The following is a 21,678-nucleotide window of genomic DNA, read 5'->3' on the forward strand; positions in this document are numbered from 1 at the left end:
TACAGTACAATTTTCCCTATTGTGGGATGGGAATATCTTCAAAATTTGAATGATCATCCAGCAACGGATGGAACACGATCAACAGGGGTGATGCAATGAGCGCCGAAATGCTGTTTCCGTAACACTTGGAAATTCGAACCACCATGTCATGATCAGTGTGATCATCTCACCCGTGCTTGTGCTCCTCGTCCTCGAGCATGTCTGGCAAATCCTCTTCTAGCCGAACAAAGCATGTCTCTTCTCAGATTTCGCGCTTTAAGAACCATGTCTCCTCTATCTTCTCTCGTCCCGTTCCAGTGTCTCCTTCTGTCAGCCAGCACTCACACTACGTGAAGCAAGGACCATTCAACCGGGCCCACAATTTCGTTATGAATTCTCCTGTGTTTATCGATAACAATACTACTATGGACAACTGTAAGGGCTGTCCATTTTTGTTGCGCACATACTTGCTGAATTTTCTGTCAGTCATGAAGGAGCTTCTGCAGGCGACGATTATTGGAGCCGAGTTCGACTCCTCCGACCGCGATCCGCCCCCACGATGTCACCCTGGAACTCGCCTTGCAATCATACAACGGTGCCTTGAGTTCGTCGTTGGAGACAGTGGCGACAGAAAGCTACATTGGGTGGTTGGCCGTGCTGGAGTCGGAAAGTCGGCTATCATGCAGAGCGTTGCTGAAAAACCCCCTGAAGGTGTCATCTGTGCTTCAGTCTTCCTTTCCGTCAATGGTAGACAAGATGGATCCAAAATCTTCGTGACCATCGCATACCAGCTCGCAGTCAAGTGTGAGCTCTATCGTCAATTCATTCAGAACGAGATTAGCAGGGACCCTTCTCTCCTTCGAAAATCACTCTCGGTACATTTCAAAAGATTCATTGTTGAACCGTTTATCCATCGGCATCTATTCGATCTTTCGAATCGGTTTCTCATAATCGTTGACGGTCTCGACGAGTGCGATAATCCCTTTACACAAAAAGAACTCCTCAAGCTAATCTCCGATTTTTGTATCACGTACCCTACGTCCCCCATCACATGGACTGTCGCTAGCCGTCCAGAGCCTCACATTACTTCCTTCTTTGAGAGGTCCGAGGTCCAACAGGTTTATACAAAGGAAGAAATCGAGATAGATTCGGATGACGCATGTCAAGACGTCCAGCGATTTCTTCGCGATGAGTTGAAGAAAATTCAACTCGCATATCCTTCACTCAAACACAAACAGGAGTGGCCCTTACAGCTTGAATTTACCAAAGTTGCTGCGGCTGCCGGTGGACTATTCGCCTATTCTTCGACAGTGATCCGATATGTTGGTGACCCTCACTACCGAGATCCCGCCGCTCGACTTCGTTGTGTAATTGAGGTCATTGACTCTGTGGGAAAGGACGACTTGTCGCGAAGGGATCATCCAATGACTCAGCTTGATGCTGTGTATACTAGGATCCTCTCTAACATCCCGAGTGGTGTTATGATCAACGCCCGAAAGCTACTACTCCTGTATTCAAGCCTCGGTTGGAAGGGAGAAAAATTTCGCTCGCAATGTAATGTGCTTGGGCTGACGGAAGATGCTGTCTATGGTGTCGTTCGTCATCTCCACGCAGTCACGAAGGTCCCTGAACCAGACGGAGCTGATGATGAATGTCTCCGATATTTTCATAAATCGTTCCAGGACTTCCTATTCGACTTCAAGCGATCAGGATTTTCCGCTGACGTCAAAGAAGAGGCTCAGCTACTCAAGAGTCAGATATCAACGAGAATTGTCGAGGAGGTTCCCGATGACCCTAATGGTATGGCGAGTGATGAAGATATCAAGTGTGGTGGTGGTTCTCTGAAATGTGGCACTGAATCTATTCGCAAGATTTCACTTTCTTGGCCTGCCGATGAGCGGTACCAAATGACCGATGATGAGTTACGGCTCAAGTTGTACCGTGAAGCATTGTTGGATATGTGCCTCAACTATGACTCTGATAGTCGCTCATATGGAAGCATGCCTTGCTTTCACGCCTTGACTACACGTTTCGCTATTGCCCCTTCATATCTACCTTTTGATCAGTTGCACGAATCTGCATTCGTAAGTCCCTCTAGGTTTTGTCCCATCTACCCTACTGAAGCTTTAATTTAGGGGAATTTTCGCCAAGAACTCACGGAACTTGGCCGATTGAAGCAAGTGCCACTTCGAGCATTGGATTATGCCTCAATCAGCGGAGGCATTCAGTTACAGTTCAGAAATCCTATCGGAGTGGAAGTCGAGCTTTCTGATCCTTGGAATCCGTCTTGCCGGGTGAGTTTGAATTTCTTTGATAATCAAGTTCTCCGAATCTAAGCATATGTAGCATGAAAAGCAGGAATTGGCCGGATTACAGCAGAAGCGAGGTTGGACGACTCGGTTTGAGAGGTTTATTTCAAACGATGTGAACACTGAAGACGATGTAGCAGAGATGGATATTCCCCGGTTTAATTTCCTTGGAGGTGACCTGTCCCACTATAAAATCTTGGCTGGCTATGGACACGAGGAATGTGACTACTGCTTGCGACGCCTTGCCCGCCATTTCATCAACAACCCGGATCAACCTGTTACCATTTTTGTAGATTCGACGGATTTAGGTTATGTGGAACTCTCGTTCGTTGACCCAGATGATGGTGTATCGGAGTGGAGATATGGATTTTTTCATTCTGGAGCTCCGATGTGTGTGTTTCGATGATTAGCAGACGCGTTGGTACTGTAGGCTGTAGCTATCATTTTCTCCCGATTACTACTATGATGGATTTTTGCGTCTGTCATAATAATCTTCTATCAGGTTATTCGCCGTGCTTGCACCACACATGGGCGTCTAATGTGCTGTTTGTCCACGTTAGGGTCTACTCTGCCAGGCTTCCCTTTCCCATCCTCGAGCATGCCAGGAAAGCCACCGGCTGGCCATACAAAACGTATCTCTTCTCGGATTTCAAGCTTCAAGAAGCGGGTCTCCTCTCTTTTCTCTCACTCTGCCCCTGCGCCTCTTTCTGCCAGTCAGCGTTCTCACTTGCCCGAAAATGATGCGGGAAGGCTGGACGTACCTGCTCATCATGGACCCCCTACATATCCTGCACCCTCTTCTCCGCTTCAGCTACCAGAAGCCGAGGTATCAGCCTTTTATGATCAGGGATCAAGTGTGAGTGCCCTATTCAAACTTGACGATATTCCCTCACATGTCTCGTAGCAGCTTTCGCACTATATGGGTCAAGGCATGTTCAATCGATCCCACCACCTTTTTCTAAAGGGAAATACGTTTATCGACAATAGTATCACCGGGGACAGCTGTAAATACTGTCCACATTGTCTATCTGTGCTTTTATACTTACAATTATCTTTGGTAGTCATGGAGAAGCTTCTTCAGCACACCATTAATGGAGCAGAATTCGACTCTTCCGACCGTGACCCGCCCCCACGATGCCACCCTGGAACTCGTCTTACAATCATCCGACGGTGCCTGGACTTCATCCACGAGTGTAGCGGTCAAGAAAAACTTCGCTGGGTATTTGGTGCCGCTGGAGTCGGAAAATCTGCTGTGATGCAGATTGTTGCAGAACAGGCCCCGGATGGTGTCATCTTTGCGTCAGTCTTCCTGTCTGTCAATGGACGACGGGATGGAACGAAAACGATCGCCACCATTGCATATCAGCTCGCAGTGAGATATGCGCCCTATCGTCAATTCATTCAGAACGAGATCGCGAGAGATCCATCTCTCCCACGAAAATCACTCTCGGTACATTTCCAAAGGCTTATCATAGAACCATTCATCCATCGACACATATACAATCCTTCAGATCGGTTCCTGGTTCTCATCGACGGTCTCGACGAGTGTGACAATCCCCTCACGCAGCGAGAACTTCTCAGGCTGATCACGGATTTCTGCATTAATCACCCTGTCTCTCCTCTCGTGTGGATAGTCGCCAGTCGCCCTGAGCCTCACATCACATCGTTCTTTGATGACGCCAGGGTTACGCCAGCTTACACAAGAGAGGAAATCATGATAGATTCCGATGAAGCATGTGAAGACGTTCAACGGTATCTCCGTGCTGAGCTGAAGAAAATCCAACTCGAATACCCTACCCTCAAACGCAAGAGGGAGTGGCCCTCCGAGCTTGAGTTCACCCAGGTTACCACAGCTGCCGGTGGGTTATTCGCATATGCTTCGACTGTGGTCCGATATATCGGCGACCCTCATTTCGGAGATCCAGCCACTCAGCTACATCGTGTATTCGAGGTCATCGATACTGGTGGAAAGGATAACATATTACGAAGGGATCACCCGATGGCTCAACTTGACGCATTGTATGCTAGGATCCTCTCCAATATCCCGGATGATGTCATGATCAACACTCGAAAGCTACTGCTCCTATATAAAACTTGGAGATCGCGGACATTTCGTCTCCAATGTAATCTAGTTGGATTGAACGAAGGTGCCGCCTATGGCGCTGTCCATCATCTGCATGCAGTCGCGAGGATACCCGAGCCTGATAAAGCTGACACAGAACCTCTCCAATATTTTCACAAGTCATTTGAAGACTTCTTATTCGACTTCAACCGATCTGGATTTTCGGCTAACTTTCAACATGAGGCTGAACAACTCCAACGTCGAATGTCATGGAGAATCATCGAGGAAGTGCCAGATAAATCTGATGATATGTCCATTGCGAGGGCAGGCATAAAACACAGTATCGGTGTTCTGAAAGGAGGTTGTGAAAGCATTTCGCTCTCGTGGCCTGGCGACGAGCGTTTTCAAAGGACGGACCGTGAGCTAAGGCTCGAGCTATATCGTGGTGCAATGTATGATATATGCTCCGAATTTAACTCTGATAGCAAACTGTGTGGGACCATGTCATGCTTTCATGTGTTAACCACACGTTTCACTTCGCCACCCAATAATCTCCCATTTGATGAATTACAACACTCCGCATTTGTAAGTCCTATACTTTATGCCGTCTACGGTGCTCAAAATTCTGGTTAGGACAAGTTCCGTCGTGAACTCACGGAGCTCGGCAGGTTGAAACAGGTGCTACTCCGAACATTAGATTATGCTGCGATCTGCGGAGACATTCAATTACAGTTCACGAGTCCTACTATTGGAGCGGGTGTCGAACTTTCTGATCCCTGGAATCCATCTTGTGATGTGAGTTTTAACTTGTAATAGTCAACAGCAATTAAATCTGAGTCTATGCAGCATGAAACAAGGGGGTTAGACGGTTTACAGCATGCGCGAGGCTGGACGACCCGGTTTAGAAGATTTTTTCAATCTGAGTCAAGCATCGATAATCACTTGGACACTGGAGACGTAGCTACAGACACTCCGCGGTTTGATATTATGGTGCGCAAAGATTCTCACCGCGGGATCTTTAAGAGACCCCCTTGTGGCAAGCAATGCATCGACTGCTCGAGACGCTTTGCCCGCCAATTTGTCAATCACCGAGATCTACTCGCTTCTGTTTTTGTTGACTCGACGGAAATGGCTTATGTAGAATTCTCATTCGTCGACCCAGATGATGGTGTGTCGGAGTGGAGATACCGCTTTTTTCATTCTGGAGCTCCGATGTGTGTCGATTAGTAGCATATGTCTCTGTACCGTAACTAGTATCAGACTCTTCTGATTACTTAGAACCGGCCGGTGATCCCTCTTGCAGCCATATTTTTTCGCATTAATATTCTAGTCCGTGCTGTCTGTCACCAATTGAATTGATACCTCTTCCCGCAGTGCTAAGTAGAAGAGCAAGTTATACCACTTCTACTCTTTGGGCCAACGCTAAACTAAATATTGGCGTACAGCCATGTGTTCAAAGTCTCAGGGAAAAACTAGTACAGCACTAGTCTTCCGGACACATTGTAAATGCGCACCAGAAGATCTTTTGTCGCATCTCCATACATGTACTAGCTAAGGATTTGCTGGAGTATTTAAAGGATGCACACTCCTTCGAGAGAATCCATCGTCATTCGTCAACAGCATTTCAGTCTCACCATGAGATTTGTACTCGCTATTATCCCCGCTTTTCTCGTATTGTCGGCTTTCGGTAGTCCTATCGAACTGGACGCTCGCCAAAAGTTGCCAGATTGCAACTATAAAAGTCTGTTCTCTTCAAAACTTGCTATAAGTCATGCTCTTTGCTGATCTTTAAATTCAGAATGCCTTGCGGCGGTTGCCCCCCAATTTACACGTATTCACGCGTGTGCAGTTGCCTTGAAGAATTTTGATGATATTCGAATAGCTCAATCTATGGGCAAGCCACCTAGTGAGTATGTTTATGTAGAAATGGACGCCGTGCTGGAAACAGCTCTGTTTCTAGAGAAGGAGGATCAAGTGGGTCTTGCCGCAAACGGTGGCGAATGTCTTGTCAAAGCCTTAACTTTGAACCTCAACCCTGTAAGTCACGATTCCGACCGACAATGTGCCAGCCCAGTGTTAACCCTAAACGATCGACTGCAGCCGCCCGTCTGTAGAACCTTATTCACTACCCCAGCTTTATGTATCCCGGCCTGAGCGAGTGTGATCGAAGTTGAAGTATTTGAAGAAAGGCTCCATTTTTAAATGTGCGATGAATTGTGATGAGATGGACGAGGATAAACGTTTGAACGCCGGCAGCAGAGCACGTTCTTTGTGAGCCGCAAGTCTGAAAGACAACCGGGAGAAGGTCCGACTAACCCCGAAGTCCTACTACAGGATCGGGTGTCACGCTAAGTACGCGTGTATGGTCGGGGGCGGGCTCGACTATTCTTGAGCTTGAACTGTGTTCTACTACGTTTTCGCGTCGTGCCCACCATAGTTGTAGACAAGCGAGGCTATCAAGACTACTTCAAAACTGGTGACATATTTTAAAGAAGGGGCGAGCAACCATGGGGTATATATATCTACAGTATAAGATATTCCAGCCAATTTCTGAAGCAACGACCTATCCAGACTCTCACGGGAAATATTCAGGGAGAACGTAAGCCAGCTTTTCCAAGTCCTCCTTGTTCTGCTGCGCCGATCGAGGCATGATGCTAAATTTCATCTTCCCTATTTCGTCAAGGAACAATTTTCCGTTGTCGGGATCGTTGATCGTCGCATTTAATTCATCGAGAATCGCCTCCGCGACCAGGCGGGACGTGTCAGCGTTGGTTTTAAGTGTTTTGAAAACATCTGCAGCTGTTACGGCTGCATCGTGTGGTCTCCAAGAATCGTAATCCGTGGCGGTTGCAACAACAGCATAACTGGTATCACTTGGTGAATAGTGTATATGATTCGTCGTAGACACGTACCTTAACTCGGCTTCCCTTGCAAGCTTGGCCTCGGGTAATGTACTCATGTTAATAAGGTCACCACCCCATTGGCGATACATCTTACTCTCGGCTCTAGTGGAGAACTGAGGACCTTCCATTACAACGAGACACTTGTCTGTGAAGAGCTTAGTGTCTCGCCCTTCCAAAGCCTTGTTAATTCTGGGTTCCAACCACGTCAAGAATCCGCTACTGAAAGGATCGCCGAATGCAGTATGTGCAACGACAGACGTCCCTTCGAAGAAACTGCAAGGCCTGATGCCTTTGGTACGGTCGATGATTTGATTGGGTAGGACGAAAGATCCTGGAGAGATTTCTTCGCGAAGGGAGCCTACGGCGGAGAAAGCGAGTATGGCACGAACTCCTAAGGATTTGAGAGCGGCGATGTTGGCACGGGAAGGGACAGCTGAGGGACTGATTTCGTGGCCGGTACCATGTCGAGCGATGAAAGCGACTTGAGTTCCTGTCGGAAGGGAGGATATGACAATGGGCGAAGATGGATATCCCCAGGGCTATAATATAGTCAATCACACGAAGTAGATATGTTAAATTAGACTCACAGTTTCTGGATGAACTTTTTTTCTATAAGTTTGGGTTAGTACCTCTAGTACAAGTGACGGAGTGGGTGGGTGTGTTGAGCTCACACGAAAGTAAGGTTGTCCAAGTGGTAAAGACCACTGCCGCCAATCACTCCGATTAATACTGGACTCGAGATGAGCATTATGACGAACTAGTAAGGTATATGACCTACCTCGCTGTTCAGTCATCAGTGATAGTCGACGGCAACTGTTAAACACACTGAACGAACTTGATCTTATCATCATGAACTATTTGAAAATTGACACTCCGATCAGGAGCATTTGATATCGGCACTTGCCCCTAGATTCATACTAGGATATTCAGGCCTGTTTATGCTCGTCAACACGACAGACTTGTGAAGAAGAAATTCGCGATTGCACACACGTCGGGCAACTGTTAGAGTCTGCAAAGGGTCGCTAGTGGATTGTTTGCTAAGGGCGTGTGAAATAACTACACTCTGCTCTATCATGACATAAGCATGTTGTGATATGGTGTGATATGACTATACTTATGACTGACTACCTGGCTCTCTCGCCACCGAGCATGCGTGGAAATTGCGCCTCACTCTTCAGCCGGAAGAAAATCATTTACTTGTTACGTTATGGCTCTGGATTTGATCTCGTGTACCGCGAGTTTCCGACATCAAGAAGTCTTGGTGCCTTTGTTCGTTGCCACAATGCCACCTCCGAAATACCAATATCCGACCGTTTTTGCAGTGGCTATTTCCCTCAGGTCTGCTCTTGGCATTCCGACTTCGGGGAGATGTAGAACCGAATTTGAAACTGCCGCGTGGCGCGTGCCTTCTCCCGACGTTCTATGTTTTACACACACCAACACATTGAAAATACGAAGCGACACCTCGAGTCCCTGCACCAAAACTAGTGGCGCCTCCGTACACGACGGCAGGTGTTGCTCAGGTTCTCCCTCCCCTACGTTACCCTAACACTCCTTTGATTCAGTTCCATGAGGCTCACATTCAGCCGCTTATAATGTTACCTTAGAAACCCAATATAGCAAACAGTAAGCGGCTTTCGCTTTTTTAGCGACTATTGATATCAGCAACGCTTAGCATTCGATCAGCAGCCTACCTCGTCACCGACGTCAGCGCCCGTTGAGCGGCGTCCGAATACTTGAAGCTTGGCCTTGATCTTTCATCACCAGTAAGTATTTATACTTCATCTTCCATTTTTGAGGTCCTGAAGAGTGTTGTTCGCTTACCTTTTTGCGTGAACGCAGACATCCGCATCACTACGGAGTTGTGACCGAGTGAAGCATAAATATTTATTCGTTCCTCTTATTCGAGGTTCTGACCGTCATCTACGTCGCATGATTGTGAAAAATGCCCAGCGAAGAAACACCATTACTGTTGAAAGAGCATGATCTCATCTTTGAGCGTTTCTCGCCGGAGAAGAGGAAGATGCTCGTTGCGATTGTTTCTTGGTGTGGACTCATTGCATGTAAGCGCTTCCTAATCTCTGTGGCGCAATTCCATAAACTGATGAATTTTATACAGTTTTCTCCGCGGGGTCGTTTATACCATGTATACCACAGATTGCTCAGGAGCTAAATTCGACGGGCGAGGTTATCAGGTACTTGCCTTTTTGTCAACATCATGTCTATGACTCAATGACCTATGTCAGTTACGCTGTCAGTATATGTGTTTTCGCTGGTGCGATTGGTGGACTCATCGGATCGAAATATGCGAAATTCTGTGGGGTTAACGTTGTCGTTCTCTTACCCCCCTACTAAAACCTTGACAGATGGACGCCGTCCTTGTTACATATACCATCTACCGATCATGATCCTGGGCTCTTTGGGGACCGCATTGTCACGAACTGTGCCACACCTAATGGCGTGGCGATTTGTTCAGGCCATGGGGGCCTCTCCTGGCATTTCGGTTGGCGCTGGGGTTATTGGCGATATTTATAAACTCGAGGAACGGGGTACACCTTATGGGAGCTATTTTGGCGTGAGCCATTCTGTCGCGCTACTATCTCTGAACCTTTGACGTCTGACATTCATCAGATAGGTCTTCTCGGTTTCGCTCTTTCGCCAACGATTTCGGGTCAGTCTCTTCCTGCTTTGACTATCACGATTTATCTGACGCACCGGTCGTAGGTATTACTGCACACTATTGGTCATGGAGGGCCGTACATTATTCACTTGCTGCCTCTGGTTTTGGCGCTCTTGTTTGTATCTTTTTCTTTTTCCCAGAAACAAGCCATCCGAATTCTAGGGGAATTGATGAGTATCGCAAAGCGGGGAAAGCCCTTCCCAAGTGGAGACCGGTCATCTTGAATCCTCTATCCCAATTGTTGATGCTTCGCAGTCCAATTCTCTTATCTATGGTATACTGTTTCGTTTTCTATCACCGTCAATCTCGCCTCATTCGTACCTCTAGTCCCTCTTCACCTTTCTCGCTCTCTTCACTGACTTCGGTCAGTGTTTACTCATCATGTCCCAAAATTTGTCCTGACTATCATTCCAACTTAGCATTGACGGTCCCTCTCGCTTATACCATCGTACGTCTTATGTCGAGTTTTCTTGATCATAGGTCTTATTCCCCTCTGAATTTTCAGGGAAAGCGATATAACATAGAGAATGAAGCTTTGGTTGGTTTGTTAATCTTACCTCTCGGGGTCGGCAACGCGGGTAAGTACGAGTTCTCCCTGACAGTTCTCCCCTTTGCCAATTAATCTTCTTTCTATAGTCGGCGCACCTATGTCCGGATGGATATCAGATCAGATAGTTATTTATTACAAGGCCAAGCGTGGATATTGGTGCCCTGAGGACCGCCTCCGTGCCTGCCTCTACAGTGCTTATCTCCCGATAACTGTCCTTGCCTCGGCTCTGGTGACGAAATATGTTGATGGGACTCCTGGGCTAGCATTGAATATGGTATTATTTTTCATGAATGGCATTGGCGTGAGTGCATTCTTCATACTTTAGCCATGAGGAGCCGTTTTTTAACTGGATATGGCGGGCTTCTTAGTGTGATGTTGCGCTGACACCCTGTGGAGCATATGTCGTTGATGTATTACATTCTAATAGTGCAGAGGTCACTGCCGCGGTTAAGTATGATGATTCATTCATTTTCTTGATTGATGAAATTTACTTACGATTTTTTCTATTGCCAGTGCTTCCCGCTCTATCATTCTCGCAATATCTACAGCGGCACTTTTACCTATGATCAATACTTATGGGCATCTCTTCACAAATGCTTCTATTGCCTTAGTTGCCGCATGTGGATTTATGTGCGTTCCCAATTGCTCTATATAAAGAATTTACGTCCTAATATTCTTTTTCTTTTGGTTAATTATAGTTTACCTGTGATAGTTATCGTTCATGGAGAAGCTTTGCGCGCTTGGATCGATATTGGTTACTCAACCACGGACCACACGTAGATTTGGTCATGAATCGTATGATTGGATGTGCCGCTTAGATTCTGGTATTTAGAGGGATGTTGTCTTCAGCGATAGGAAAATTTGTGTTCTGAGTATACATATACTATATATATAACTTGTAAGTAGTATTAGAGGGTTTTGGACCTTCGTAATCTTCATAACTCCATAACTTGCGCCTGAGGGTCTGAAACTCGTAAATTTGTTCACATCTCGCGTCATACGAATAGGTAAAGCCAGAGCATGGTAAAATTTGTGGGATATGAATACTATAAGCATACCTCGGGTAGTATCGATGAGCCCCTGGTGAGTCCAGGCCACTGACGCCTGTACGTTGGTATTATGAGCTCAGTGTATGTATTCAAAGATCCGGTTTCTATCTGCCAAACAACTGGCGATGTGTTTCAAGTTCTTTGGTCTCGGCTACTCCCGATTCACTTAGTAAGTTTCGCAGTTACTCTACCGATTTGTCCTACTAGCCCATGCCTCGCCATTTGCCTCGTGCCAGGGGAACAAACAGTGCTCGAACAAATTCAAGGGTCGACATGATATTCTCATACCGTGACTCGCACCATGTCCAACATCAGCCAACCCTCACAGGATTCATGCGGATTGCCAACGGGATTGGATCGTCAGGTGGAGTTAGCTAAGGCGATATTTCACGCGGCCAGAGAGGATGAAGATCATAGACGCACATATAGGAGTCTGTTTTCAAAACGTGGAGAAATAGAAAAGCTTCACAGGTTATTCTTCAAGAAACTCGCCTTATTGATCGCGGATAGAGGAGACTAACAGGTACCGCAGGGGTTGGACTACATCGACTGTTTTGCAACTCTGTTGGACGAAAGACAGCTACAATCGTATAGAGAGTTGAGAATTGGTAAGGAGGGAGAGAAGGGTGATCCTGAGGAAAGCCGGATACGATATTTGATCACTTATAGTTCGTCCCCGGTTTTTGTATGAACCTAGGCTATGACACTCACGATCTTGATAGTTACCACGGAAGTCGAGAGCCATCGAGTGATGAAATACAGGCGGGCGTTGTCTGGTGAGTCTCTGGGACATTTCACTTCCCATGGACCACCAGTTGAGTTCTCGCCTTAGATGTCCCATCATCCGTAAAAGATGCATGGAATTTGGACTACGTGGGTAAGACTGACAAGCTATTACGAGAAGCTATATCTTCTATGTATCGCAAGTCTTCCGAGAAGCCTTATTCCAATTTTTGTCCAATAATCCAAGGATCGGGTACAGGAAAATCTAGGCTGGTGGACAAGCTCGCAGAATCCGTTTTCACGATTCCAATCACGTTGAGGCCAGAGAGTGATAGGAAAGGTGCGTTCTTTGACTTGGCATTGACATTGGGCATCATGATCAGCTAAGACCTAGTATTCGTAAAGGCTTTCCGATCGGTGACACTGCCCATGAAGATGCGCTTGTTGATTTTTTCTGCGAGCCACGCTATTCTAAGTCGCCCCCGAGTCACGCACAACTGCTCTACCTCCAATTCTTGTTGAAAGTGCTTGCCCTCGCTGATAAATGGATTGACGAATACAAGAAATCGGGCCGTGAGCTCGAAAACATGGCTGCTGAGTGGAAGAGATACCTTGGCCTTCCTCGTACTCCTAATCGCAGCAAAATGTATGGTCAGGCGATTGACAAGTCCTCTCTGGAAGGTTTTGAAAACATTTTGAACGAAAAGATTGAATTTAACGCGCTTCAAGCACGGGGTGCGTTGACCGATAGTAGCGAAAATGCCAAACGTTGACACTGTTTTTATGTATAGTGAAAACGTTCGTAGGTGCAATCGCTGAAAAGATCAAGCCTACGAGCGATGGAGAACCTTCAATACTCTTCTACTTTGACGAAGCGCAGCATCTCACCACATTTATGGTGACCAAGGAACAGGAAGAACCGAGGTGGACAGGATATCAATGCCTTTGCCAAGCTTTGGCGTACATGCTTGGCGTGCCTGTTTTTACTCTCTTTCTTTCGTCCGACTTCCGACTGTCCGAGTACTCCACCAGCGCGCGTAACTTTTGGTCGTCTCGCCTGCTATCGTCTTCATCTAAAAGCTGTGACAAAAATTTAAATCCCCCCTTTGTCGAGCTTCCCTTCGACGTATGGAAAACATCCAGTATTGTGACTGAAGGATCACACTCCGCTGACGAAATCTGTTCCCCGGCATTCATGGCGCGATTCGGCCGTCCCATGTCAGTATCTGTTTTTTCTCTCTTTATGTAGACTTGAAGTTTCGTATTTTAGGTTTTGGGCGAACTTCGAGTGGCCATATGCCGAAGATGACAGAATAGTGGATCTCGCCATGTGGAAGTTTGAATTACGTTTCGAGGATCCAACGAGAAAACAAAGGAGTGATTACCCATCCTATGAACTTATTCCTCTTCTCGCGGCTCGGCTTGATTTGACTTTCAAATCTGACCAGGATGAAGCTGTTTATCTTGAACAAGTTCTTGTGGCCAGTGGCATGCGTACTGTGTACTCGGTTCCGGAACATCGACAATATCTCTGTGGAGGATACCCATCCGAACCTTTCTTGACAGAAGCTGCTTCCCGAGTGATGTTTGCATACTTTAAACACCAGACAAAATTTGTGGGACAGGATATTACGACGATTATATCGTATTACAAGAAAAACATACCGGAGGCAATTTGTAATTGGATCTGGGGAGGGCTTATTGACGAAGGATCAAGAGGAGAGTTGGTCGCGAGGATGTTCTGCACTCTGGCACATGACTTTTCGATCTTGAAGAAACTTTCTATTGACGACATCCGCTTCCTCTCCTTCAGTCAAATGGTTCCTGTTGTTGATTTTTTTTCATGCCCTCATTGCCCCGGAGCTTGTCGACAAAATTCTAAATGCACGACCGCAGAATACAGAAGGGAGGCCCCTCAAAGAAGTGTTTGAAGATGCGTATATCCATTTTACGCAGTTTGTCAAGGCGGGCAATAAACCTGTTATATCGGACGAGGCTGCGTACTTGCTTTTTACGAGGGCCGCTGCGATTCGAAGTTGTGGTACTTTGGCTGATGTGGATTTGATTATACCCGTGTGGATTCGCGGTGAAGGCAATCCTGACCGATGGAGTATGACTGCTGTTTTTATTCAAGTGAATCATGGTGGAACTGCGAGAAGATCGATCCACAGTGATGTGCAGGAAAAGTATAACTTTTTCTCTGGGGGTAATGGACGACGACCATACATTACCATTGCGATGCAATTAGGGCTTACCGTCAAGAATAAAAATCAGGACGAGCTTGTGAAAGTTTCACCACCTCTTTTGGAAAAGCAACAGGGTAACGAAAGGATACATCCACGCTACGAGATATCCATCAACGGGTGTTCGAATGAAGTTTACGATGTGATTGGTTCTTCGAAAACCTATTATGATTGCTATTCTCGTCTTTTGGAAGATGGAGAAGATATGATATTGTCGGAGCATCCCCGTCAGGGCCGGTTCCTTGATGCAGTCAAACGGATGAAACCTTGCTGGATGTTGGGATCTTATGAAGGGGCGATGATGAAGGAGAACTCGGGATCAAAATGACAGATGGGCGAGTTAAACTCGATGGAGAACATAATGGGCGGAATGATTCATGGCATATTTAGAATTCCTCTCTTTTGCTTCGGTGTATGTTGAATGCCATTTGACTCATGTTTGACAACCGAAGTAAGCGTTCAAATGAAATTATGCACTCGGGGGGAATATAATAAATCTACTTAAAGTATCTATGTGCTGACCATTCGAGACCGTCGGATAATCTAGTACCGAAAGAGCTCGATTGTTGCAAGTTGGTATACGCACCGACCAATGATGATGATCACTACTGTAAGGGCGGAGGTAACGATGGTAAAACGCATTCTCTAACAAAATATTCGTGGAAACGGTTATCTTGAGTTAATTCTGGATGGAATGTCGTGAGGAAGTGAAGGCCTTGTTGGAGGGCTACGAATGTTTTGGGTTCGTGCGTCAAGTTTGATGAGGTGAGAGATTCGGGAAGATAGTGAGGGGAAAGTCGAGAGATGACTTTGATAGGAGGATCTTCGGGGGTTGTATCTAGTGAAAGAACCACCTATGCATGATATTAGATGGGACGGTTGTAAAAAGATTTGATGAGTCGACCCACGGGTGCTCTAATAAATATTCCAGTGAATGGACGTTCCGGATCTCTCAGCAGTGGAACATCAAGATCGGCTTCAAACGACTCGACCTGAAAGGTATATATAATTGATATTAACATCAGAGTAAAGAGTTGCACAAACGCACCTGAGATCCCCAGCCATTCCGTGCAATCGTGATGGACATTCCACCTAATAGCTCTTGTCCACCTTTCTTGGCACCTTCTACGTTTTTCGATAGAAGGATGGCTCCGGCACATGTTCCCCATACCGGTTTCGTTTTAACGAATTGCCGCAGAGGTTCTAGGAGACCTGAAAGTCGCGCGAGCAACGCTATCGTCGTCGATTCTGGTGTAAACAGATAAGCTTTACGGAGAGAAGATCATGATGTAAATCAATACGAACCTCCTCCAGGAATTACAAGTGCAGCGCATTTGGCTAATTCCTCAGCGGTACGCACTTGTATTATTTCGATCTTTTTCTGGAGAGAAATTTTCTGTAGAGCATCTTGGTGTTCGATAAAGGCACCCTGTAGAGCTGGATGCGATGTGAGCAGCGGATTCTGGTTAAGAAAGAAGTGGCTGACGCACCTAGGATGCCAATGACGATGGCTGCGTCCGGATGGGGGTGGATCATGTCTAGCGGAGGAGATTTGTCAGGATTATATGTTTTATAATTTACCTCTGACTCGATTTCTACAAGTTCAGAAAATAATAATCAGCAAGCTTGATAGCCGTTTACTGACTCGGTTAAGTCAGAAATTTGGGCGTGGAACATTCCGTGTGATCAATGTGACTAAGCGTGATCGCCACACCGCTGGTGTCACGCGCGGCTGGCACAACTTTTTCTCGCTCCAACCACGACCATGTCTGACCTCGATGCTGATCTCTACGGCGGTGCGTGTATGCTCAATCCCAGTATCTTGTTTTCTTATTATCTCTGTAGACCTCTATGGCAACGATGAGGTAGAGCTCACCGAGGATTTCCAAGAAGACGTGGATGCTGCTCAAGAACCAGCTCCGGCCGAAACATCCACTCCTACGTCTACAAAGCCAGCGGAAAGGGCACCGACGCCACCACCCCAAAAAACGGCTCAAGAGGCGCCAGTCAAGTCACAGATTCCGACGTACACAAGTTCCGGGTCTCCGGTGGCCTCGGTGAAACCTATAGCCTCGTCTTTCGGGCAGTCAGCACTCCAGCAAATACCCACGTTTGAGCAACAGCAAACTCAGGACTACCGTGACGGTCAGCTTTCGCGTAATCAAAACATTCCCGTCCCTGAACGGTCCGTGCGGCCATCAGAGATGAAAGACGAAGGGTAAGCGCGCCTATTCCCGCTTCTGACTAAACTACCTCGCGGTCCCTCCCCGCATACGGCCACCTCAGGATTTCTGCTGTTGGGCGCTCTTTGGGACGCCTGTGTCTAGGTCAACATGGCTTGCATCAGTAGATGACTCGTGTAGTCGGTCGTGTCGTCCTCTAAGCTAGCTCTAGCATATCTGCTGCCTATGTTACAACCCAGGCTAGGCTAGGCTATACCCGATAAGCTAGGCTATCCCCAATATCCACAAAGCACCACAGTAGAGTCTTCCCCTTTTCTTCCCCTTGTCATAACCTCGCTCTGTTTTAGCCTACCCATACTAATAGCAACTCTTTGCCTCCTCTACATATCTTTCACTCTTTCCTCCTCAACTTCGCCTTGAAATTCCTGGCATGCTCTCCAATATTGTAGGAAGATGTTCATCGGTGGACTTAATTGGGATACGACAGATGGTACATATACTACTTTTTTTATCTCCTCTTGAACAGGTTTTTTGATACTTCTTTCGTAGACACTCTCAGAGACTACTTTACTCAGTTTGGCAAAGTCGATGCTTGTACAATCATGAGAGATGCTGCGGGTCGTTCTCGATGCTTTGCTTTCCTGACCTTTGAAGACCCAGCAAGTGTAAATGCTGTCATGGTACGCGAACATGTACTCGACGGTAAAATTGTGCGTTTCTGCTCCCACCTATATACTACCACGCCTCATCATGCTTGCTTTAGATTGACCCCAAACGGGCGATTCCGAGGCAAGAGCATCAACGAGCCACTAAGCTTTTCATCGGTGGCCTTCCGGGAAGTGTCACATCAGAGTCTATGCGCGAATTCTTCTCGCAATTTGGCAAAGTCATTGATTCAACAGTTATGCTGGATAGAGAGACAGGACGAAGTAAAGGTTTTGGTTTCGTTTCATTTGAGAATACGGACGTTTCCTCGTTCCTCGGTTTTGGGAATCTTGAAATTGATGGGAAATTGGTAAGTGGGAGTTGTTCACTTCTGTCAAGCGCGACTAGCCAACCTCTGGGATATTCTCTTTTGTAGATTGATGTTAAGCTTGCTCAACCTCGATATCAACGTGACAGCCAATTTAGTGAAGATGGTCAACCAGAGCAAGCTACGGGCGGCACTTTCCAAAGTGGCAGTGGAGGACAAACTCGTTTCGCGAATGCCGGTGGTCAACAAGGGAACTTTAGCGGTGCAGCGGGTGGTGGTGGAGGCGCACCACAAACACCGTTCGATCCTCAAGCTTTAGCCACGCTATATACACGTATGATGCAGATGGCTGGTGGAGGGATGAATCCCGCTATGATGGGTGGTATGGGTGGTATGAATCCTATGATGGGCGGAATGGGTGGACCGGGATTTAATAATGGTATGAGACCTGGTATGGGGATGGGGATGGGGGGGATGGGGATGGGTGGTATGCCTGCTGGTATGGGGGGAATGGGACAGGCTGCTATGGGTGGAATGGGTAGAGGTATGATGCAGGGTAATGCTGGTGCAGGTGCGGGTGGTGCGGGTGGTAATATGGGTGGTAACATACCGAGAGGACCGAGAGGTGGATCTGGAGGACCTGGTGCTGGTGGTAGTATGCCATCTAATGCGAGTGTGGGACCACAGAGAACAGGTCAAAGAGGTCAACATAACTTTCATCCATACGCTCGGTAATCTTTTTCAGTCTCATTTTGTGACCTTTCCTGGTTGGGTGTCTTGATGACTGTTTCTTCTTTTTTTTGTTCTGCCGCTTTAAAAATGATGTTGGTCTGGCGGTTCGGTTGTTTGCGTATGAGATGATGAGGGAGTGATTATTAATGCTTCTGCGTCTTCCTTCTTTATGTTTCTTTTTTTCTTTCTTTCTTGAAGGCGAAGCTTGTTTGGAATGTATGCCTCCTCTCTCTCCCTCTTATATTTTGTTCTGACCTGTTTTGTGTAAAATACTATTAAAATAGCATATTACCTAGAAAAATGGCGTTTGATTTTTTTAAGTATTCAGATATACAGGTTTTTTATACTTATTTTCCAAGTAGACAAGCGATAGTTCGCCGTAGTCAAAATTTCATTATCTGCGATATGTCTGATGCATAGGTTGGCGCTGTCGGAGTCAAGCACGTCAATTCATTGATTCAATTTAATTACATCCACAATAGTCGTCGTAATGTCATAACAAAGTTCGTTATCTCAATCCACTAAGCACGCACAGAATTACATACTGAAACACCATCAAGCAATTGGGAATGTAACATCGACGAAAGCCGAACTATCCCAATCCAAAATTTCACCGGTATCAAGTATACTTTGTACGTACACTCTAACCGTAGGTAAATCTCTCAACTCGCCTGGAAGTTGAGTTCTGTCAAAAGAGAATTGGAAGTTGCCTTTGGTGAGAGAATTGTCCGGGCCAGAGGTTCCTAGCCAGATTAATCCTGGTATCGGATTGGTATCGGATGGTAATTGGAGTAAATGTTGGTGTTGTCGATTTGGCAGTTGGATGAGACTGATACCGGAAGAGGTGATGGGAGAAGGAGGTGGGGAGGCGTAAACATTGAAGTATACGAACCCAGGCCACCATTGTTTCTCTAAAGGAGGTTGTGGAGTCCAAGCGCTGTTCGGATCTTCAGGTGAAGTGATCGTGATAGGACCAACTTGAGATAACGATGTAGCCGGTTGCCAATTGACGTTCGTCACCTCTCTGGTACTACCATCGTTAAATCGAACTGAGGAACTGGAGAAATCGGACCAGAGAATACGAGGGAAGTTGGGTTGGATTGTTGAAGAAGGTGTGCTGTGGACGTTCAGTTGGCCGAGGAGAAGATTGAGTGGGAATGGTGAGATCTGGGAGGATGTGATTGTAAGGGTGAGACCGATAGAACAATCGAGAGATACGATGCCGGGAGGTGTATCGGCGATGATAAATTCCATTGTAGATTTCACCCAGTCATTTGTGAGTTCAGTGGTGGTGACCGAGTTGGGTGAAATAGCGCAGGTCATAGCGCGCATCTGGTCCTGAGTGAACGTGTCCCCGGTTTGAAGCGGGACAATAGAGAGTGCGGTGCTGAGTTCGAACGTAGTGGTGCCATCAGGTATGAGTTTGTATATGATACTCGCAGTATAGCTCTTCTGAGTGGTGACAGTCAGAGTTTGGATAGGGAATGAGAACGAACGGAAGGAGTGATCTGGATTGATTTCCTTATCGGTGAAAAGGAGGCGTATAGAAGTGCCACTATTCCATGAATCAGTCATATCGACAGAAGCAGCGACGTCAGGTAAAGGTCCCTCGGAGTTTCCCTCCAACGTAAGAGTGGGGATTGGCCAAATTAAATCTCCCATAGTAGTCTGTTTATCGACGTCCATCCATCCGGCAGGGTATTGATGCACTGGAACTCCAGCAACGAACCAAGAACGTCCAACTCCGGGACAAAAAGTCGTATGGAATGGAACATCATCAGGATCAGGAGGAGGGAGTCGAGCAAAGAACGTGCTGAGAGGTTTATACGGCCCTTCGTCGGGGGTAGGAATACTCGGTACGGGTATGACAGCATTAGGATCAGGGTTTCCGACCCAGAGATCCCGCTCATAGTTCCACCAAAGATCCCAAGTGAAGTCAGACTCATTTTCTCTGGTTTCCCAAGTCCAAGCCTGAGCAAATAGAGCTGTGCTGAGATGGGCTGGAGTGATGTGGTTCAGGGATTTATAACATCCAAATCCTCCTCCACCATAGGAACCTCGGCCCCAGACATCTATTCCCATGAGGACATCCTGAAGAGTCTTGGATCTGCTATCGGACGCAAGGCCAATAAGTTGATGGTCTAAAGAGTTGTAGTATTGAACGCTTATGTCGGTAAAGGAGGGACTCCACTAGGAAAGTAAAGTGTCATTATATGTTCTTTTGTTGATGGGCCGAAATACTCACCGAGTAGTTTGAAAAGAAACTTGTAGACGGGATGAAGAACGGCAGATTGAAAGAATTCAACCGATTTTGCCATGCCAGACTTCCGGTGAATATAACACTATCATACCAAACCGTCTCAGCATGGGGACCGACGCGTTTGACGAGCTCCGATTGAAGAAGAGTAATCCAGGCGGCGAGGCTTCGAGCTTGTTCAACACCTCCAGTCAAGACACATTCAAAATTGAGGAGATATCCATCGAAGCCCCTCTCTGCGGCAAGATCGGCAAGAGCGATAGCATAATGAGAGGAGATTGGTAGAGTTGAGGGCGCAGATGATTGCAGCGAGCCTGAAGTTTGAGGGAGTTTACCTACAATCAAACGGAGAGCTTCCGCTTGGGCGTCGCCTTCAAATATCCTGATATTTGATTAGATTATTTTTTAAATAGAGTGAAAATTAATTCACAAGACGCCAAGCATCTTGACTCCTTGACGATGAGCCGCGTTGACCCATCCCGGAGGGGGTATAGTAACACGGTGATGAGAGAAGCTGAGCAACGAATGTGAATATAGTCAACTATTTAAATAACAGAAACTTACTAGACAAATGATTCGCAGAGGGACCAATAATTAAACGTATAAGAGAGGCCTTGGGGATCTTCTACATACCCTCCCTAAAGCACGAGATAAGAAACGGAAGACGATACATAGGGTTCACCGCTACCTTGTAATCATGGCAAACCTGTTAGGTCTATCAGTAACAACATTGGACGCAGGAATGTACTCTCCAGCTTACTAGAAGTCTTCCTCGTGAACCTAGGGCCGGGGACTTTCTTGGTATCCACTCGGTCGTTTGGCTGACAGCGGGTCGTTCAGACTGTTTCTTCGTCTGATACGCGTCTAGTTCAGCCAAAGACCGAAAAAATTGATCCTTAGCAGGCAAAAGATTGGTGGTAGGCATCGAGGGACGTATTGCTCATAAGATCAAGAGCACGTTTATATAAGATCTTTGTGCCTCATTGCCGTGCGAAGCTCGGTGTGATGCATTGATGACCCTGTCCGAGTCATTGA

At 46.6% G+C, this 21,678-nt stretch overlaps 8 protein-coding genes across 8 annotated transcripts; 5 read left to right on the forward strand and 3 right to left on the reverse strand.

Annotated features, from left to right (window-relative positions):
* Positions 1 to 3,351: 3,351 nt before the first annotated feature.
* AGABI2DRAFT_79996 (hypothetical protein) lies at positions 3,352 to 4,983 on the forward strand (the record flags this gene model as incomplete). Its single annotated transcript, XM_006457499.1, has 1 exon — positions 3,352 to 4,983. The coding sequence occupies one exon, from the start codon at positions 3,352 to 3,354 to the stop codon at positions 4,981 to 4,983; it is 1,632 nt and encodes a 543-aa protein (XP_006457562.1).
* Positions 4,984 to 5,964: 981 nt separating this feature from the next.
* AGABI2DRAFT_196201 (hypothetical protein) lies at positions 5,965 to 6,558 on the forward strand. Its single transcript, XM_006457500.1, has 4 exons — positions 5,965 to 6,091; positions 6,149 to 6,256; positions 6,311 to 6,387; positions 6,451 to 6,558. The coding sequence occupies exons 1-4, from the start codon at positions 5,986 to 5,988 to the stop codon at positions 6,502 to 6,504; spliced, it is 345 nt and encodes a 114-aa protein (XP_006457563.1). The 5' UTR covers positions 5,965 to 5,985; the 3' UTR covers positions 6,505 to 6,558.
* Positions 6,559 to 6,789: 231 nt separating this feature from the next.
* AGABI2DRAFT_196202 (hypothetical protein) lies at positions 6,790 to 8,061 on the reverse strand. Its single transcript, XM_006457501.1, has 5 exons — positions 8,032 to 8,061; positions 7,925 to 7,982; positions 7,841 to 7,862; positions 7,263 to 7,792; positions 6,790 to 7,214 (listed from the first exon to the last, which is right to left on the reverse strand). Exons 1-5 carry the CDS (start codon positions 8,045 to 8,047, stop codon positions 6,926 to 6,928), a joined length of 915 nt encoding a protein of 304 aa, XP_006457564.1. The 5' UTR covers positions 8,048 to 8,061; the 3' UTR covers positions 6,790 to 6,925.
* Positions 8,062 to 9,198: 1,137 nt separating this feature from the next.
* AGABI2DRAFT_79926 (hypothetical protein) lies at positions 9,199 to 10,808 on the forward strand (the record flags this gene model as incomplete). Its single annotated transcript, XM_006457502.1, has 9 exons — positions 9,199 to 9,316; positions 9,373 to 9,448; positions 9,500 to 9,570; positions 9,620 to 9,828; positions 9,885 to 9,924; positions 9,978 to 10,232; positions 10,353 to 10,381; positions 10,439 to 10,511; positions 10,570 to 10,808. 9 exons carry the CDS (start codon positions 9,199 to 9,201, stop codon positions 10,806 to 10,808), a joined length of 1,110 nt encoding a protein of 369 aa, XP_006457565.1.
* A 4,130-nt stretch (positions 10,809 to 14,938) lies between these two features.
* AGABI2DRAFT_230018 (hypothetical protein) lies at positions 14,939 to 16,137 on the reverse strand. Its single transcript, XM_006457503.1, has 5 exons — positions 15,989 to 16,137; positions 15,804 to 15,935; positions 15,547 to 15,746; positions 15,407 to 15,490; positions 14,939 to 15,352 (listed from the first exon to the last, which is right to left on the reverse strand). The coding sequence occupies exons 1-5, from the start codon at positions 16,032 to 16,034 to the stop codon at positions 15,104 to 15,106; spliced, it is 711 nt and encodes a 236-aa protein (XP_006457566.1). The 5' UTR covers positions 16,035 to 16,137; the 3' UTR covers positions 14,939 to 15,103.
* A 121-nt stretch (positions 16,138 to 16,258) lies between these two features.
* On the forward strand, positions 16,259 to 17,120 carry AGABI2DRAFT_139863 (hypothetical protein). The gene is made up of 2 exons (XM_006457504.1): positions 16,259 to 16,294; positions 16,344 to 17,120. Exons 1-2 carry the CDS (start codon positions 16,264 to 16,266, stop codon positions 16,718 to 16,720), a joined length of 408 nt encoding a protein of 135 aa, XP_006457567.1. The 5' UTR covers positions 16,259 to 16,263; the 3' UTR covers positions 16,721 to 17,120.
* A 14-nt stretch (positions 17,121 to 17,134) lies between these two features.
* AGABI2DRAFT_80008 (hypothetical protein) lies at positions 17,135 to 18,389 on the forward strand (the record flags this gene model as incomplete). Its single annotated transcript, XM_006457505.1, has 4 exons — positions 17,135 to 17,171; positions 17,231 to 17,391; positions 17,445 to 17,696; positions 17,775 to 18,389. The coding sequence occupies 4 exons, from the start codon at positions 17,135 to 17,137 to the stop codon at positions 18,387 to 18,389; spliced, it is 1,065 nt and encodes a 354-aa protein (XP_006457568.1).
* A 473-nt stretch (positions 18,390 to 18,862) lies between these two features.
* Positions 18,863 to 21,568, reverse strand: AGABI2DRAFT_181728 (hypothetical protein; the record flags this gene model as incomplete). Its single annotated transcript, XM_006457506.1, has 6 exons — positions 18,863 to 20,576; positions 20,632 to 21,025; positions 21,074 to 21,157; positions 21,208 to 21,281; positions 21,332 to 21,349; positions 21,404 to 21,568. The coding sequence occupies 6 exons, from the start codon at positions 21,566 to 21,568 to the stop codon at positions 18,942 to 18,944; spliced, it is 2,370 nt and encodes a 789-aa protein (XP_006457569.1). The 3' UTR covers positions 18,863 to 18,941.
* Positions 21,569 to 21,678: the final 110 nt, after the last annotated feature.

This window comes from Agaricus bisporus (assembly GCF_000300575.1).
Source record: "Agaricus bisporus var. bisporus H97 unplaced genomic scaffold AGABI2scaffold_18, whole genome shotgun sequence".
In the NCBI taxonomy this organism is placed as follows: Eukaryota; Fungi; Basidiomycota; class Agaricomycetes; order Agaricales; family Agaricaceae; genus Agaricus; species Agaricus bisporus.